This window comes from Palaemon carinicauda, chromosome 39, assembly GCF_036898095.1.
Source record: "Palaemon carinicauda isolate YSFRI2023 chromosome 39, ASM3689809v2, whole genome shotgun sequence".
Classification (NCBI taxonomy): Eukaryota; Metazoa; Arthropoda; class Malacostraca; order Decapoda; family Palaemonidae; genus Palaemon; species Palaemon carinicauda.
This window is the reverse complement of record NC_090763.1, coordinates 7,499,615-7,520,626: the sequence shown is the minus strand read 5'-3', so window position 1 is coordinate 7,520,626 and position 21,012 is coordinate 7,499,615. Positions and strand designations below refer to the sequence as shown.

At 35.1% G+C, this 21,012-nt stretch overlaps 2 protein-coding genes and 1 long non-coding RNA gene across 3 annotated transcripts in view; all 3 read left to right on the top strand.

Annotated features, from left to right (window-relative positions):
* The window catches only part of LOC137630990 (uncharacterized), a 326,533-nt gene that overhangs the window by 50,976 nt on the left and 254,545 nt on the right, over positions 1-21,012 (top strand). The gene's annotated exons all lie outside the window — the stretch shown is intronic.
* LOC137630981 (uncharacterized) lies at positions 4,995-6,818 on the top strand. Its single transcript, XM_068362511.1, has 2 exons — positions 4,995-5,090; positions 5,364-6,818. The coding sequence occupies exons 1-2, from the start codon at positions 5,079-5,081 to the stop codon at positions 6,588-6,590; spliced, it is 1,239 nt and encodes a 412-aa protein (XP_068218612.1). The 5' UTR covers positions 4,995-5,078; the 3' UTR covers positions 6,591-6,818.
* Positions 13,719-18,026, top strand: LOC137630979 (uncharacterized). The gene is made up of 2 exons (XM_068362510.1): positions 13,719-13,798; positions 15,848-18,026. Exons 1-2 carry the CDS (start codon positions 13,787-13,789, stop codon positions 17,789-17,791), a joined length of 1,956 nt encoding a protein of 651 aa, XP_068218611.1. The 5' UTR covers positions 13,719-13,786; the 3' UTR covers positions 17,792-18,026.

Here is a 21,012-nt window from a genome sequence, read left to right as displayed (position 1 = left end):
AAAAAAAATTAGATATGCAATAATATCAGTGATATATTATAAACATCAATTAGCAGGTTGATCACAGAGTTCTAAGGTTCGGATAACAAAGTCACAATAGAATTAACGCTTAACAATGATGATAACATACATATCAGCAAACAAAAAGAGAGGGAGAAAGAAAAAAAAATGGAGATGACAATGATAAATATGTTGGAACAGAAATTGCTTGAATATTGAAAGAACACTGGGGGAGGTGAGACTTACTATAGAGCGACGAATGATGGTTTTTAGGTTATCCAGTCTATTTTCAACAAACATCGCTGAAGCTGAATGGTGCCTCGAGGTATTGGTGAGGCGCCTTAGGATATCATTGTGAATGACTGTGATACGTCTCATCGATTCAAGCGTATAGTTTGCCCATAGCGAGCAGCCGTATACGTTATAGCAGTAGGTTTGAAATAGGAGTTTTTTGATATCTTGGCGGCAGAAGGCAAATCTTCTCGTTACCATGTTCCCTAGACAACACAATTTACGTCGCCTGTTTTCAATGTCAGATGTGTCCTTTAAATCTTTCTTAATGATGTGACCTAGGTAAGGAAAATCATTGACAAATGCTAGCTGATGGTTTTGAAGGTAAATATGTGGATCTTCTACGATACGGAGCGATCTAGGAAGGACAGACATGCACTGTGTCTTCGATTCGTTATAGATTATGTCATGTTCATTAGCGTATGCGTTGCAGGTGTCGATAAGACGTTGTAGGCCTTGGGCAGAGGGGGAGATGAGGACCATATCGTCAGCGTAGCAAAGGTTATTTATGGTAAAGCCATTAACCGTACAACCAATGGGAAGTGAATTCAGTCTGATATTCAAATCGTCTGTGTAAACATTAAATAAATATGGTGAGAGGATGCCTCCTTGCCTGAGTCCGTTAGATGAACCGAATTGCTGGGATAGGACATTGCCCCATTTGACACAGAACTGTTGTGTTGTGAACCAACAGTATAATATACCGATGAGATATAGAGGAGCTCCCCTTTTGCGTAGTTTCAAAAAGAGTTTCAGATAGTTTACTCTGTCAAATGCCTTCCGCACGTCTACAAAACATAAGTAGACAGGGGAGGCCGAGGATATATAGAAATTCAATAACTCCTTTAAAATATATATACAGGTGTCAGTCGAGTGGTTAGTCTTAAAACCAAATTGATTGTCTACGGTGTGGAGAAATGGTGCAAGGCGACGGAACAGAAGAGATTCAAATAATTTCGATGAAATTGTTGTAATGGTGATGGGGCGGTAGTTTCCTGGGTCACTGGCATCCTTCAGTTTGTTTTTTATGAGAGGTATTAATTGGACAAGTAGAAGGGTTTCGGGGAGATATTGGTGTAATATACAGGCATTAAATAGTGCAGAAAATAGGATATGAATTATAGGGTGGCAGAATTCGAAAGCCTCGGCAGGAAGGCCATCGCAGTCGGGTGCCTTGTTACTAGGTAATTTCTTGATAGCCTCGCACACGTCACTCGGGGAGATACGGTCACTATATTGAAAATCCATATTGACATTGATGAGAGTATCCACTTCATTTCGGGTATCTTGGTCATTTATACAATTTAGGATTGTCATTGACTTTTATCTCTCTTCCTGGCTAAGTGGTAAGGTCACTGTCATACAAGTATCCTGGTCCAGGGTTCGAAACCCTGCCGGTCAGATACTATAGTCTTTGAGTGATGTTGCTTGGGGCTCTGATACCGAGGTCATTAAGAGAATCCAGACTTTAATGTATTAAAATGTATGGCTTATTTGATATATATATATATATATATACATATATATAAATATATATATATATACATATATATATATATATATATATATATATATATATATATATATATATATATATATATATATATAGACATATATACACGGTATATATATATATATATATATATATAAGATATATATATATACCGTGTATATATGTCTATATATATATATATATATATATATATATATATATATATATATATATATATATATATGAGTGTGTGTGGGTTGTTTTTACTTGATGTGATACACGCGTTATAAACCTTAATCGTTATGCAACGAATGTACACCAATCCATTTGCATAACTTTGTGTCCTGAATCAGAGAGAGAGAGAGTAATCATTTTGATCATTATCTAAATTGCTTTTTCCTGACACTCCTGAACGACTGGCGTTTATGCCCATTTGTAACTGGAAAGGTAATGAAGCTCGGCGGCAAAAGCTAAATTAATTTCCTTAATGAAAATTATATTTCGTCATGAATATACAACGGTTATTGGGTGTATGAAATGCCTCGTTATTCTGTTCATTGCGCTAAGCGGTAAAGTGATGATTAATTTGATTTTTCATAATACATGAAACTGGATTTTTATTTTTAGTGTGAAATGATTTTTGCTTTTGAAGTTATTCTTTTGGTGTTGGTTTTACTGTTGAATTAGTTTATATACTGGTATATATATATATATATATATATATATATATATATATATATATATATATATATATATATGGAGCACTTTAGTTAGGTTATGATTAAGAGATACGAAGGAAATAATTTCATTTATATACCTGAAGCTAATGAAGACCTAGATGTGCCCATGATTGAATTCAGTATGTTTGAATTCGAAGCTATCATTAAAAAGCTCAACAGATGGAAAGCCCCTGGATACGATGGAATAACTGCTGAGATGATACTGACTGAAAATCCTGCGTTATTATGGAATTCCTCCTAAATGTGTAAATTTGATTACGTCTGCTCATGAGCATAGCAAATGCCAAGTTAATGTTAATGAAGTCCTGTCAAAGGAATTTCTAGTGAACAGGGGGAGTACTCCAAGGGAATGTGTTGTCACCTATGTTGTTTATCTTCCTTGTGGATTTTGTAATGAGTAAAACAGTTGGAAATGGGGGAAAGGGATTCGACTGGATTGGTAATAGGAAATTAGCCGGCCTAGAATATGCTGATTATATTGTCCTTATTAGCAGAACACCATAGGAATTGCAATGCTTGATTACCAGAATGCATGAAATAACACACGAGGTTGGGCTCAAGATAAATAGAAGAAAGGCAGAGGTTATAAGAACGGAGTATGCAATTGATGATGAAATATTATTGGAAGGAGAAAGCATTAATGAGTTAGAATCATTTTAGTATCTAGGAACTATGATCTCGTATACAGGGTGTAAATAATTAGAGTTTAGTGAAAGGTTGGAAAAAAAAATCAGACAATGACTAGGTCAAGAAAAATTTGGAAATCAAATCGCCTGAAATTACTTATAAAAAGCAGACTATATATCAGTTTAGTGAGATCGGTGTTACTGTATGGACAAGAGTCATGGTATGACAACGAAACAATCTTCAACAGATTTGGTAGATATGATTACTAAGCCTTCAAAAGGATTTTGGGAATTTAATGGCCGGACAGGATTAAAAATGAAACTATAAGAGAGACTACTCGAGTGCCATATGTTGATGAGATCATGATAAGGGGTAGATGGAGATAGTTTGGGTATGCTCTTCGCACTCCCCAAGTGAGATTAGTTCACCAAACGTTTTGCTGGGCTCCACAAGGCACTAGAAGAGTTGGAGGACCCAGGCCTACATTTCTGAGGACTATGAAACGTGAAGTAGGAGACGATGAATGGAAAAGTATTGAAGTAAAAACTCAAGATAGAGACGACTGGCGAAATGTAACCGAGGCCCTTTGCGTTAATAGGCATAGATGGGGATGATGATCATATATATACATTATATATATATATATACTCTCGAAATATTTTATTCTCCTTTTTTTCTTTCCTCACTAGGCTATTTTCCCTGTTGTAACCGCTGGGCTTATAGCATCCAACTAGGGTTGTAACTTAGCAAGTAATAATGATAACAATAATATTACTAATAATAATAATAATAATAATAATAATAATAATAATAATACGAATCTAGAAATCAATAATTACCATTTCGTAAACTGTTATTAAGCTTAGAAAAGATCTTACGTCTTAAACATTGATCTCAATATAACGGGACATTTCAAAGTGTTCTAAGCTTTTTAACATTCTTGTCTATCTCCTACGTCCATTAAGGAGACAGACTAATTAAGCAAAGAGAGATGAGCCGATAGATAAAGGGAAGTATCAGGTATTATTCACGTGCTTTAATTCTTACCAAATCTAAGAAACATTTTAGCAGTTTAACTTACTTTTTTTTTCAAAAGTAGCAATAAAGTAAACTGGTTTTTTTAAACTAAGACTCTCTCTCTCTCTCTCTCTCTCTCTCTCTCTCTCTCTCTCTCTCTCTCTCTCTCTCTCTCTCTCTCTCTCTCTCAGGTCGATTCAGGTTGATTGAATTTCCATGTAAATCGTTGTAAATCTTTATCCTAATTTAAAGATAAATGGATGAGTAGAGATTAATAGATGCAATGATTATATTGTATACATTTTATAGATTTGATTTATCTCTTTTCAAATTTCCACTCGTGGGGTCTCAATGTGACCCATGAAGTGGCCGTCAGACTTCAAAGAAATATTGCAAGTTTCTCAATCTTTGATATTATGGGTGGCATTGCCATTTATATGGTAACTTTATCTTGTCTGACCAGGAGTTTTTGAATCCCAAATAATGAATCTATTATATAGTTTGAAGCGTAGTGATGGTTGCTTTGTAAAAAATAAAGTAGCCTCCATTATATCAGTTTAATTCATAACTGTGAAGCACAAGTAAAAAGAGGAGCAAACTCATGATCTAGAAATTCTTGATATCCTCAAGTCCTTAGAGTAAAGGCAACATGAAAATCAATGAAGATTCTAGTTTTACTAGTTTTAAAATTTTATACCTTGGATAACCAATATCCCGATAAACAGTCGAGGTGCATAAAAAGTATACCAGGACAAAACAAGTTGTTGGTTTCCTTCGACGAGTCTTCGTGAATGCCATATTTGGGTGTCATAGTTGGGTATATAAAGCAGACATATCGTCGCTAATTCAGAGCACTTGGTCTTCAGTAGCCTTTGGAGATAAAGGAGTTCTGGGACCCGAGGAAAATCAACATGAACACTTTGGTGAGTTGCTTATTGTCGCTACATTGAAATTGTTTACTCTCATTGATAATTAACTGTATGGTCGGCTGTAAGCATACCGTACAATGTTAAATACAACTCTCGTTTTTAAATTATCTATAATGAGATACTAATCATTAAAAGTAATATATTGTGTCGGTGTTTGTACTTTGGATAAATGAGATATATGATTTTAATATTCCACATGCGTTCTTTTCTATATACTCCATTTCCAGTGACTGTAAAAATACCATAATAATATTTATGGCATTGCAGGTGTTAATATGTGCCTTGGTGGCAGGAGCGAGCGCCACAAACTTATACCAAGGTCTCCTGGGGTACTCAGGAATCGTTAAATCTGATGGAAACAACGTACAATTCACTCGTGAACAAGCAGACAACATTGTGCTTGTTGGACCATCAGGAGCAGTAACTAGAGATGGCAAAAACATGCAACTTCTCCCTGAAGCTCACAGGAGCAAACGCTCAACCTTTTACCAAGGTCTCATGGGTCACTCCGGAATCGTCAAACCTGACGGTAACGTGCAGTTCACCCGTGAAGAAGCAGACAACATTATTCTTGTTGGACCTTCTGGAGTAGTGACCAGGGATGGAAGAAACATGCAACGCATCCCTGATGACCACAGGGTCAAACGATCAACCTTTTACCAAGGTCTCATGGGTCACTCCGGAATAGTCAAACCTGACGGTAACGTGCAGTTCACCCGTGAAGAAGCAGACAACATTATTCTTGTTGGACCTTCTGGAGTAGTGACCAGGGATGGAAGAAACATGCAACGCATCCCTGATGACCACAGGGTCAAACGATCAACCTTTTACCAAGGTCTCATGGGTCACTCCGGAATTGTCAAACCTGACGGTAACGTGCAGTTCACCCGTGAAGAAGCAGACAACATTATTCTTGTTGGACCTTCTGGAGTAGTGACCAGGGATGGAAGAAATATGCAACGCATCCCTGATGACCACAGGGTCAAACGATCAACCTTTTACCAAGGTCTCATGGGTCACTCCGGAATTGTCAAATCAGACGGTAACAACGTGCAGTTCACCCGAGAACAAGCAGACAACATTGTCTTAGTTGGGCCTTCTGGAGTAGTGACCAGAGATGGAAGAAACATGCAACGCATCCCTGATGACCATAGGGTCAAACGAGGTGCCGGTTATGTCAACTCTAAAGGAAGCATTGGTTATTCTGGCATTGTAAAAACTGATGGTACCATCAGACAGTTCTCCCAGGAAGACATTGACAACATTGTCTTGTTTGGACCCTCAGGTGTTGTCACCAAGGATGGAAGGAACTGGCAGCTGGACGAAGACCTGAATATCCATCGCTCAAAGAGGCATCTGATTGGGGCTTCAGGAATGATCACGAAGGACGGCACTCCAGTTCAGTTTAAGGAAGGAGGAGCTGAGATCCTTCTTGAAGGAGCCTCAGGGATTATAATGTCTGATGGTACATTAGTACAACTCCGCTCTCAGTAGTCCATTGATATAAAGACCACATTCATAAAAATTTTGAAAATGATGTACCACAAGAAATTTAATGTGCTCTCATTTATATGACTATGTAAGTAGTACATTTGTTGGCCCAGATCAAATCTCCTTTGTCTTTTTCTAGTGTTCACTTGTTGATATATCAATTGACTTGTAGAATTTTCTCTTTTCGGTATTTGAAATATAAATAAAGTTTTATTTACCATATAACATAAATATGATTACCCTTCATTTTTAAATTGTAACTGAATTGAGTTACATTTCTGCTAGTGTCTACCTTAGAAATCATACTACTGTTACTTATGAATCTCTTAAATCTTGATTTAATTGAAAATTGATTGAACCTATGCATGATTTAGAGCCAAATGAATTGTCAGTGCAAGTCACGGTGTTGAATATTTTTTTTTTTTTTTTTTTTTTTTTTTGGTTTTTATCATATGCCACAAAATGCAATAATTTTTAAGAGTCATCCCTATTCAACGTAGGCCAAAGAAACAGGCTTGAAAAGGAAATTATCAAAGACAAAGAAGTTCCATGTTGGTTCATTAAACCTTATTCCTGAGTGTTACCCTTTGAAGATCAAATAAGAAACTAAAGGTATTTTGCACAAAATTTATGAAAATACTACTGAAGAAATCTTGATCCTCAATGAAGCTTTAGAAATCGAGTTGGCGATTTAGGACCTTACATTGGAGAACATTCTCGACTTCCAACATATTCCCAAGACGTCATGTCTTAAGTCTTCATGTTAGTTATGAAGGCATATCCTCTTGATGAGATGAAGTCAAAGTCTGAAAACTTGAACGTCTAAACCAGGCTTCTGCATGTGTGTTTGTACTTTCACTGATACCATACACATTGTAAAATCACTATCAATAAATCAATCTTCATGATGACCTCTTAGAGACAAAACTTGTCGGGATTCACTCAATACTTTCACTTTTCCTTGTGGTTTATTACTTCTGAGCATTGCGTTTTCCTGTGAATTTTATGCATATATCATCATCTTGAGTCGTTGCTAGTTCACTGCAGGACTAAGCCCTCAAACTTGTCCTTCAATTCCAGTATGTTTATAGTCTTTCTATGCCAGAGTATATAAGAAATTTTCTTAGCTCGTCAATTCATCGTATTCTCTTCCTTCCCGTGCTTCGTTTGCAATCTATATGGACCCATTCTGTTAATCTCCTTATACTAGTGTACGAGACCCGTAAAAATGACGGCTAAATATGTAAGTTTATATTTATCATAGAGTTTTACCTCATAATTCATTTTCTGTCTCATATATTTACTACAATTTTATTTTATTTATTTTTTAGCATTAATATAAATATTTTTATTCCCGAATTTTAATCGGGACAGCTCTGTAAAAGTCGAACTATACTCCTTTTAATAATAAGAAATTGTGGTTTCCAATTGTACCTCTCGGTGTAGCCCCTCTCACCAGGTTATGACTACTCTCTTTCCCCACCACCTTAGGGAAGGGGAGAGAGCGATTAGTTATTCGTCAGGAAATGCCGCTCACCGTGACCGGATAGAAATAGTCATATATTTGAGATGTAGTCATTTATTTATATACAGTAGTATATAGGCAGACACTTGCTCCTCATTATGCTGGAATCACACTAGTAATTTCTTGCTCGAAGTTTTCACCAACAGCCCATGTTCGCGAGCGGAAGTGTTTTAGCGTCACACTACGATCTCGCGATTCGAAGAGCAAATGGGAAAAAAGTGTAAACGAAACGGATCAGCTGACTTCATAATGGCGCCCAAACATTTTCTGTTTGTTGCAGTAACATGTACTGAACAAAGCAAATTTTTATTATTTCTTGAGGCTTTTTGTACCCAAGATTGCCAAGCAAGAACACGTCCTATTTACAGCAGCCATCTTAGTTGTTTACATCCGAAGTCATGCTCGCGGTTTGTGCTCACTGCTTCACCGTCCGGTTGGGAGCCAATATCTCGAGCAATAAGCTCCTGGTTGGCGAAAAAAGCCTAGTGTGATTCAAGCTTTATATAAAGAAGATACTCTGCCCAGGTCCAATTCTTTTGCTTGTAAGAAAAAGAAATTATACACACACACACACACACACACACATATATATATATATATATATATATATATATATATATATATATATATATATATATATATATATATATATATACATACACACATATATGCATGCTCAAGATAACGCATTGTTTGTGTATGTTAGAGATGAAAGTCACATTATTAATTAGTCATGTGTAAAGAAATTAATTCATTCCGATAATTCTTAAATATTGATATAATGTCCAGTTTTATAGGACATGGAATGTTCAAGCTGAATTAATTTATTTTCAAAGAAATCTGCAAGTTTCAAAAGTTCAGTTTCTTTTAAACAGACCTGACTTTAATGACACTTGATTTCTATTTTAAGAATTATGTACCTTGTATTGTATATGTTTTTGTGATATTTGTATTTCTGATTTATATAGTCATATATATATATATATATATATATATATATATATATATATATATATATATATATATATATATATATATATATACATATAGAAAATGAAAATACGAAATATACGATTAAGTCCTGACTAGTTTCGTGATACTTCTTCAGAGGACTGAAGAAGTATCACGAAACTAGTCAGGACTTAATCGTATATTTCGTATTTTCATTTTCCCTGTGGTTCTTCTGCATCCGAGCATCACGTTCTCCTGTGATTTTTACGCATATATATATATATATATATATATATATATATATATATATATATATATATATATATATATATATATATATATATATGAAACAGCATTCGAAGATTTTCAGACTTTACTAGGAAAAATTACGGACATTTAAGTATTTTTTGAAACATACCTAATTGTTCTTTTGTATAGATACAAAATGAGCTAGTCTTAAATTTAACTTGCCAAAGAAATTCATTTCGATGGAATTAGAAAAAAAAATGTAGGGAAAAAATTACGGACATTTAAGCATTTTTCATAGTTATATCCTGTTGAATACCTTTAATTAATACCCAATTGTTCTTTTGGGCAGATACAAAATGCTCTAGTCTTAAATTTAACTTGCCAAAGAAATCATTTGGATGGGATTGGAAAAAAAACCTGTACAAATATGTAAACTGGACATCATACAACCTTGGCAATGTCTTTTTTTCAGTTTGCTTTATTATAGCTTTGGTATATTTGATGAGCATGTAAGGATGCTTTTGTAGCCTTGAGTTGTAGCCGAGTCATGATGATAAATGTAGAATTTTTTTTATATATATACATTTCTTTTTCTGTCACCATCTTCGTCTAATTCAAACGTAAGACTTGAATCGATGTAGAGAAGACCTTGGGCGTATTTATGTTAATAAATTCATTATATATCCACATTATTTTTTTTTAATTGAACAGAGAACTTGAGATATCGAATGTGCTAAGTTTTATTATTATAAAGAAAAAGTTTATAATACAAGAGTCATTGACTTGTTTCAATTCTATTTCAAACATTTCATAGAAAGTATTACCTTTGAAAAAAAAATAGGTGTATAAAAAGATGAAAGTCCAAGTTTTCTATGCAAGATGAGCTAAGTCTGTATTAAATGAATCTATTTCTCTTAAATAATTAATTCTTTAGATGTCATAATAAATAGAAATGTTCACTATGTAAAGCAACTCCAATTTGACGTATTAAATGTACCCCTTGTATAATAGTTTCTAAGGACAGTTGCAAAACATATCAATAATTTTCTTGTGATAGTAGAGAGAAAGAGCAATCGCAAGTAGAATAAAAGCCATTTTCATAAGTATATCTTTATTTCTTGTAATGTTTTCGCCACCAGCAAGCTTAAGTTTAATAATGAAGATGACAGCAAGAAGACTTCTAATCATCTTACATCTTTATTCCATGTACCATTGGGAATCCATTCCAATCATCAGGGCTACGTAAAACAGCAAAATTTCTAATGTGAACATAATTTTGCTGTTTTATGTAGCCCTGATGATGGGAAGGGATTCCCGAAACGTTGGTTAATGGAATAAAGATGTAAGATCATTAGAAGTCTTCTTGCTGTCATCTTCATCATTATTTTTATTTCTAGATATAAAAGATTTATCACAATTGAACAACAAGAAAGTTATCTTTCTCAATATTGTATTCCATGAGAAAGACTTTATAATCAAAGATATCATCATGGTCTTATTGTTTTAATCCAGAATCACCCGTTGAGATGATATCGCTAGAGAGTTTTTGGGTCCTTTGACTGGCCAGACAGTACTACATTGGATCGCTTTCTCTGGTTACTGCTCATTTTGCGTTTGCCGACTCACACAGAATACTCTGGCCTATTCTTGACTCATTCTCCTCTCTCCTCATACACTTGACAACACTGAAATTACCAAACAATTCTTTTCAAGAGGTTAACTACTGCACTGTAATTCTTCAGTGGCTACTTTCCTCTTGGTAAGGGTAGAAGAGACTCTTTGGCTGTGGTAAGCAGCTCTCCTAGGAAAAGGATACTCCCAAAATCAAACCCTTGTTCTCTAGTCTTGGGTAGCGCCATAGCCTCTGCACCATGGCTTTCCACTTTCTTGGGTTAGAGATCTCTTGCTTGAGGGTACACTCAAGCTTACTATTCTATCTAGCTTCTCTTCCTCTTGTTTTAGAGTTTTTTATAGTTTATATATGAAAGCTTCATTTTAATGTTATTATTGTTCTTAAACTTCTAGGTTTTCCTTATTCCTTTCTTCGCTCTGCTATTTTCCCTGTTGGAGCCCTTGGGCTTTTAGCATATTGCTTTTAGCAGCTAGGGTTGTAGCTTAGGAGATGATAATAATAACAATTAAGTTGACATTTATTTCATCGTGTAACTGTCTCCTTAAAATATAAACTTGGGTAATGGGTCATATATCGATGTTAAAGGTGTCTGTTAACAGATAAACCTGTTTTCTTCAAGGCCACCTGAACTGATTCTTGTTTGTAAAACAGTCCATTATTTTAGGCATTTTTTTTTCGATTGATTGATATTAATTTGTGTTATTACCATCAACAGTTTGTAAAAAAACAAAAAATCAGATAATCTTTTTCATAAATTTCATTATTATTATTATTATTATTATTATTATTATTATTATTATTATTATTATAAAGAAAGGGTAATGCTATTGCAGGACTTCATAATGAATTAAAAGCCCAAGATATGCCAGTTAAGTTTATTGTCTTAATTTTGATGAAAATAAATTTTAAGAAATATTAGGTTGCAACCCTTGAACCATTATAAATATTCCATTGCTTTAGTTAATTTCTTGAAAAATTAATGTCGAGATATTTTGGAACAAATTACTGTTACTATAACACTTCTTCCATCACAAAGTTGATACTGTCTTATTTTACTTTTGGATTTACTGCAAACATACAAAACAGTTTCATGCTTGAGGGTACACTCGGGCACACTAGTCTATCTTATTTCTCTTCCTCTTGTTTTTTTTTTTTTTTTTTTTTTTTTTATAAAGTTGTTATAGTTTATATATGAAATATTTATTTCTATGTTGTTACTTCTCTTAAAATATTTTATATTAATTGTTAATTACTCTTCTAGTAGTTTACTTATTTCCTTTCCTCACTGGGCTATTTTCCCTTTTGGAGGCCTTGGGCTTATAGCATTCTGCTTTTCCAACTATAGGGTTGAGGCTTAGAAGCAAGAGCTTGAATCAGTAACTAGGCATGCAGTTAATTCTAATTGTCAGGCATTCTCCATCATGAGTCTCAACTACACAGTATTCTAGAAGTTTTATTCCAGCTGTTACCAAGTTGTGGAATGTTCTTCCTAATTCGGTAGTTGAATCAGTAGAACTTCAAAAGTTCAAAGTTGCAGCAAATGTTTTTATGTTGAACAGGCTGACATAAGTATTTTTATAATATATATATATGAATTATATGTTTTAATGTTGTTAATGTTTTATAAAAAATATTTTAAATATTTTATTTAAATTTACCATTACTTCTTGTATCGTTTATTCATATCCTTGTTTTCTTTCCTCACTGGGCTAATTTTCCCTTGGGCCTTTAGCATCTTGCTTTTCCAATTAGGTTTGTAGCTTGGCTAGTAATAATAATAATAATAATAATAATAATAATAATAATAATAATAATATTAGATTACTAATAAGATTTTTTTTATACTAAAGTATCGTGTTCAATGTCAAATTCAGTTTTAGAAGCCTTCAAAAGCTAACGGAAAGAGATTCAAACGATCTATTATACGAATGGAAATATTCTCAATTGAATTAATTTAATGCTAATTTGCAAATCCGGACTGACAACTTGTTCAGGACACTGGAACCATTGTTAAAAAAGTCCCTTGCTTAAAATCAGCTATCATTGAAACCTTTTTTTTTCCTTCGAATATCTTTCATTAGCATCAACGACATAAAAATGGAAGAATTATGTAAAATAGTGTCAGTGAAAATATGGTTCTAATGGCATAAAATGATGGTTATATAATGTTAGTCAAAATTTAGTTATTAAATTAAAACGTTTTGATATTAGTCAAAATTCGGGTTTTGAAATGTGTTAATCAAAATTTTGTTCCGCAAAATATAAAGATGTGGGTCAAAATATAATTATAATTCTATAAAAACTGATTTTAAAATGCTAGTCAAAAATTTGTTGTGAAAAATATAAAAATATGGGTTCAAATGAAGTAATATAAAAAAAGGGTTTTATAATAGAGTAGTCGAAATTTAGTTCCGAAAAATATAAAGGAATGTGGTTAAACTCCATATTCTCCTCTGTTCATTTCCCCTGCCAACTAATTTAAAAGTAGTACAATAAAAAAAAAAAAAAAAAAAAAAACCAAGACCCAAAATTTAGCTCGAGCGGTTCCCTGTGTGACCTTCAAGTAGGCTGTCCCTGTTTTGGGGCGGACCAGGCACGTACGTGAGTTGGGTTGATTTCGAAATTATTCGCCTGATATATGAAAAACTGGTGTCTATGGTAAAAAAAAAAAAAAAAACCTAGCAGCTCTAGGAACCTGGCTGAGGAAGTATAGGGTAGGTGAGCGAGGTCCTTACTCTTTCTTGCTATATAAACAGACGATTCAAACTGAGGTGGAGCACATGAATTGTGTTCTCAGTAGCCTAAGGACTTGAGGAGTTCTGAGACCAGGAGAAAGTTGCCATGAAGTTCTTGGTAGGTATCTCTCTCTCTCTCTCTCTCTCTCTCTCTCTCTCTCTCTCTCTCTCTCTCTCTCTCTCTCTCTCTCTCTCTCTCGTTAATCCATCCAATTGAGCGTATAATTTTGCTTTTTTACAAGTGTGCGAACACATACATTCATGTTGATATATACATTATTTTTACAAATAAAACCGCATTTTGACTCATTCCCACTTGTTCTCAGTAGCATTGATATTCCTAATATTAATATATCAAATCACTTATGGAATCACAATGTACCATTACCATCACTGCCATAAAACTAAGATTGGAAAATTCTCGATTCGAACATTTCTTTCCCCCTTCCATCAAGGGCTTTGAAGTCGGCGCAATTGGTATCATGTAACCAAAATAGAGTACCTTACCTTTTGTGAAACAGAAACTGAATCAAATTGCTCGAATTGATATTGCTTTGTTACATTCTGGCTTTTGACTACGTTACCGTCGCTATCAGAATGGCTCGTTGTCACTGAATATTATTGGTCTCAATGGAGAATTTCTCCGGCTGTTCTCCATTGTATGGGAAGGGCGTTTTATTGACGGGCAAAATTTTCATTTAAATTCCTCCGTCAGCTTTTTGTGTGTGTGTGTGTGTGTGCTTTTTTTTTTTTTTATTGTGCATATTGGAGGTTGGGAATGGCTGTGTGGAAACGATATTATTTTTTCATTTACTTTAATACTTTTTAATTCATTTTGTGTGTTTCTTTAGCGTGAATATGTTTGTGTCTGTATGTTTTTAATTGGGATTCCACATTTAAATTCATCCGTCAGCTTTTTTTTTTTTTTATTGTGCATAGTTGAGGTCGGGAATGGCTGTGTGAAAACGATATTTTTTTTCACAGTTTAATATTTTTTTTTTCTTTTTATAGCGCGATTATGTTTGTATCGGGATATTTTTAATTGGAAATGTACACTTGCATAGTATTTTAGTACCTTTTTGCACTGTTGGAAACGCAAAGTTAAAAAAATATATTTATTTTATTGCTCCACCACAAATATACATTTTTATTGCTCTCCCACGGGTCATATAAACGAGGTATGGACACTTGAAAAGCATGATTAGATTAATTTAGGAGAGATGGAGTCTCCCTGTCTAATCGCTTTCTTAATCAGAATTTTCTCAGTACCTTTATATAGTTTTAGGATTATTGCACTTCCTGCATAGATATCTTCAAGCGTTCTAACATAAGATTCATCTATTCCTTGTCTTTGAAGGGCTTTCATTACTTCTGATGTTTTGACAGAATCAGAAGCTTTCGTATCGTCTATAAATGCCATACAGAGAGGTATAGAGCATTCTTGCTAACATTTGGTGAAAAGTTCAGCAAGTTTTACTGAAATTAAATATCCTCCTATTATTAAATCAAATGTTAGGCCATCTCCTCCTGCTGCTTTGCCTCTTTTCATGCTCTTTAATGCTTTCTTTACTTCTCCTACTGTTATTTTTGGTACCGACTCAGGTATTTCATTATTTTTATTGGAAAGGTTATGTCATATATATATATATATATATATATATATATATATATAATATATATATATATATATATATATATATATATATATATATATAATCCAGTTGTAAGGAAACAGTATTTTTTGCCTCATATCTATTTCTCTACATGAATAACTTCTTCCTAAACAACCTGTCATACTGTATTCGCTATGTGCTGCATTACTATAATAAATGTGATGTCACATTTTCCTCTCCATCCTATTGGTTTTCTTAGTTAGTTGTTTATGTTTGTTATTAAAAGTTTAAAATTTAATCATTTGAGTTTTTAAAGCATGTTATTACCAAATCAGACATTTTGCATGGCCTTGGCTAGAAGACTTTTCATAATGAAGCAATAAATCCACATTTACTTACTACATTTGTAACAAAGTACTTCCAGATATTACATACAAAAATATCTGCCTATTAAAGTCATAGATAATGATTGTAAGTGAAATCGTTGTATTAAAAAATCTCCAAGACAATACTTTCTAAGCTTAATATTATTCTAAAATAATACGCCTTTCCAGATTGCACACTTCGCGCTGCTTGTCAGTGTGAATGCATTGACATCAACCTATGTGGGGGATGTCATCGGTGCATCAGGTATAGTCAGACAAGATGGAAGAAGTGTCCAATTCACGAGAGAGCAAGCTGATAACATTGTTCTAGCTGGTCCTTCTGGAATTTTGACACGAGATGGTAAAAATATCCAACTAACAAGAAACCCCAACAGATCAAAACGAAGCGCAGGTCATGTCACTCCAAAGGGAAACATTGGTCACTCTGGAATCCTGAGAGCTGATGGATCAACCGATTTATTCAGTCATGATGAAGCCCACAATATTCTTCTGATTGGACCAGCAGGAATTGTTACTAAAGATGGGAAAAACATGCAGCTCACTGATGACCTTAGGATTGTCGGTAGATCTAAGCGCAGCGCTGGATTTGTCACTCCCAAGGGAAACCTTGGTCACTCTGGAATCCTGAGAGCTGATGGATCAACTGATTTATTCAGTCATGATGAAGCCCACAATATTCTCCTGATCGGACCATCAGGAATTGTTACTAAGGATGGGAGAAACATGCAGCTTACTGATGACCTTAGGATTGTCGGTAGATCCAAGCGCAGTGCAGGATTTGTTACTCCCAAGGGAAACCTCGGTTACTCTGGAATCCTGAGAGCTGATGGATCAACTGATTTATTCAGTCATGATGAAGCCCACAATATTCTCCTGATCGGACCATCAGGAATTGTTACTAAGGATGGGAGAAACATGCAGCTTACTGATGACCTTAGGATTGTCGGTAGATCCAAGCGCAGTGCAGGATTTGTTACTCCCAAGGGAAACCTCGGTTACTCCGGAATCCTGAGAGCTGATGGGTCAACAGATTTATTCAGTCATGATGAAGCCCACAATATTCTCCTGATCGGACCATCAGGAATTGTTACTAAGGATGGGAGAAACATGCAGCTTACTGATGACCTTAGGATTGTCGGTAGATCCAAGCGCAGTGCAGGATTTGTTACTCCCAAGGGAAACCTCGGTTACTCTGGAATCCTGAGAGCTGATGGATCAACTGATTTATTCAGTCATGATGAAGCCCACAATATTCTCCTGATCGGACCATCAGGAATTGTTACTAAGGATGGGAGAAACATGCAGCTTACTGATGACCTTAGGATTGTCGGTAGATCCAAGCGCAGTGCAGGATTTGTTACTCCCAAGGGAAACCTCGGTTACTCCGGAATCCTGAGAGCTGATGGGTCAACAGATTTATTCAGTCATGATGAAGCCCACAATATTCTCCTGATCGGACCATCAGGAATTGTTACTAAGGATGGGAGAAACATGCAGCTTACTGATGACCTTAGGATTGTCGGTAGATCCAAGCGCAGTGCAGGATTTGTTACTCCCAAGGGAAACCTCGGTTACTCTGGAATCCTGAGAGCTGATGGATCAACTGATTTATTCAGTCATGATGAAGCCCACAATATTCTCCTGATCGGACCATCAGGAATTGTTACTAAGGATGGGAGAAACATGCAGCTTACTGATGACCTTAGGATTGTCGGTAGATCCAAGCGCAGTGCAGGATTTGTTACTCCCAAGGGAAACCTCGGTTACTCCGGAATCCTGAGAGCTGATGGGTCAACAGATTTATTCAGTCATGATGAAGCCCACAATATTCTCCTGATCGGACCATCAGGAATTGTTACTAAGGATGGGAGAAACATGCAGCTTACCGATGACCTGAGGATTGTCGGTAGATCCAAGCGCAGTGCAGGATTTGTCACACCCAAGGGAAACATTGGTCACTCAGGTATTTTAAGAGCAGATGGAACTTCAGATGTTTTCAGTCACGATGAAGCCCACAACATACTGTTAATTGGACCCTCTGGTATTGTCACCAAAGATGGAAGAAACATGCAGCTTTCTGAAGATCTGAGAATTGTTAACCGCCGTTCTTAGGCTATTTTCACATAATTTACGAATCCTCCCCAATGTTAATTAAGAACTTGTCATTTGATTTAGATTCTCTTGGGTATTCAATTTGATCCAGTCTTCAGATGAAACAGCTACTGCTATGAACAATGACAGTGATGAAATTTTGTACTTATGATTGTATATTTTTGTATGTCATAAACTTACTTGGTGATACTTGAAACCTCTTGTACAGATATTTTCAAATTATAAAATCTTTTATGCAACATAGTCTTTTTTTATGTTATTACCCTAGGTAATCAACTTGAGTGAAACATGTAATCTAGTATGAACAATGTCATTAATCAGCCCTACTGATAAACAAAAATAATAAGTTCATCTTGTTCCTTTTTCAAGAATATATACTGTCAAGGGAAATAGATATGCTGTTGCTGGGCATTACATCTGTATGTATACTGTATAAATCATTAGTGACATTGTTTTATGGTGATACTTTGTGGCAACACTATAGTCGCCACACAGATTCCGGGTGAAATAAGCCCCGCCCCCTAATGATATCATAGCCAATCATGTTGTCTCCCGCGTTAACAACGGTCACAACACATCCCCTTAAATCTTTGCAGCGACTATAGACGCTGTGAAAAAATATCCCTCTTAAAATTCTGCTCGTTAGATGTTATACAAGCGTTAGATGTTATACAAGCGCTACTTCATTAATCAACTACAAGGAAATAATGAACTTATCCAATTATGAGTTCAATAATTATTAGTATCTTAAGGAATTTAAATATGTTTATGGATACTAGTAAGGTGTTGATAAAAAAGGAAATGTGTGTGACTGTGTGTGTCCCCTTTCTGAGTGAGTATACCTTAACGTGGTGAAAGGCTTGTGTATAGCCATGATCAGCAAAGCTGTACTGGTCAGGACCACCCTTACCAGGTTTGTTTGCTGTGAGTGATCGGACGAAAATCTCCCACCATCACCAATCCGCAATGACCAGCGTAGTGATGAAAACTGGCAAATCCCAGACGTGAATAAGGACATGTGTGAAGCCCTTGTGTGTATGTATATATAAATATATATATATATATATATATATATATATATATATATATATATATATATATGTATATATATGTATATATATTTATATATATATATATATATATATATATATATATATATGTATATATATATATATATATATATATATATATATATATATATATATATATATATATACATATGTGTGTGTGCGCGCGTGCGCATGTCTCTTTCTTAGACGAAGCAATTCTTTTGAATAGGGGGATATACCCTCCCCTCCTTTTCTTAACTTCATAAGATGCTGGTACTTATTCACAACTAGTGGGGAAAAATATATATAGGTAATTAACCCTTGAGATACCGCTCGAAGGTTAATTCAAAGCCAGAAATTGGTAGAATCCAGTGGTTTTGTGTATCTAGTTATTACTAAGTCAATTATTCATTGGTTATTGATCAGAATGATAAAAGACAATTATTTTCCAATAGATTCTACAATTAGACTGATGGAAAGAGGTCGCGTTGAATTACGGCCTATTCGATTGAAACTTGTGTATTTAATATCCTGAACGTTTCATTAAAACGAAAGATTAGTTTTATTGCGATACATAACCGATTTTGACATAGGAAAAAACTCAAGGTTGGAGACGCGAAATTCTTCAACGCTAAAGGAAATGGAACTCAAACGATGAGGAAGAACCAGAATCATCCATGATCTCTAAAACACTAAAAAACCATTTGAAAATAAGCAGAAACTCCTGAAGCAAATCTATTTCAAGATGGCGCTGCTAAAAGGAATGGTGAACCAGCGAACTGGTTTCAGCACACAGATCGGAGTTGTAACAGTCTCTCTCTCTCTCTCTCTCTCTCTCTCTCCCACGTATCAAATCCTATCCCATTCCTTCGAGACAAGGTGAACTCTATTCGGGGAAGGATAGCCATGGCTTGTTTTAAACAGGTCCCTGTTTCATACACGATATTTCTCAGGATATTCGCTCCAGGGGATACTTCTATAGGTAAAATTCTCTGGTATATTACTCGCAGAAATATCCTAAGTAGAAAGCTGCCTTTGAGGAACTTCCATCTGGAAAACATGGCTATCTCACCCAACAATATTTTTATAAGTCGTAAGGAAATTGGGATAGAAACCTAATAGGCCTTTCTAGGGAGGACATATGAAGTTGAATAAAAAAAACAGGAATGGTCAGGTAACTTAAATGCCGTCGATTAAAATTTTATCTGTATCGTTGTCAATTTAGGATTAATTTCAAAATTGTCGAATTAAGAGGATTCATTTTAACGTTGTCGAACTAAAATGATTCATTTCAGACTTGTCGACCTAGTATTAATTTCAGCATTGTTGACTTAGGAGGACTAATTTTAACGTTGTCGAACTAGCAGGATTAATTTCATCATTGTCGACCAAGTATTAATTTCAAGATTGTCGACTTAGTAGGATTAATTTCATCATTGTCGACCTAGTATTAATTTCAACATTGTCGACTTAGGAGTATAAATTTCAGCCTTATCAACTTAGGAGGATTAATTTCAACATTGTCCACCTTGAAGGACTAGTTTCAACATTGTCTACCATGGAGGATTAATTTCAACATTGTCCACCTTGAAGGACTAGTTTCAACATTGTCTACCATGGAGGATTTATTTCAACATTGTCCACCTTGAAGGACTAGTTTCAACATTGTCTACCATGGAGGATTTATTTCAACAGTGTCCACCTTGAAGGACTAGTTTCAACATTGTCTACCATGGAGGATTTATTTCAACATTGTCCACCTTGAAGGACTAGTTTCAACATTGTCTACCATGGAGGATTAATTTCAACATTGTCCACCTTGAAGGACTAGTTTCAACATTGTCTACCATGGAGGATTAATTTCAACATTGTCCACCTTGAAGGACTAGTTTCAACATTGTCTACCATGGAGGATTTATTTCAACATCGCCGCCTCAAGACGATTAATTTGATCTCTCTCTCTCTCTCTCTCTCTCTCTCTCTCTCTCTCTCTCTCTCTCTCTCTAATAGGCCTATCCGATGCGCCTCAGGTATTGAAAGAGAGGTTCCCACACATGTGGCGTTGATTCGCTGATGACTCAGGCGAGTGTTATTGACTGATCTCTGTATGTTCGAAGGACTCGTGTGGAAAAGAAACCTAATATACTTCTAATTCGGTGGAAGAAGATTGGA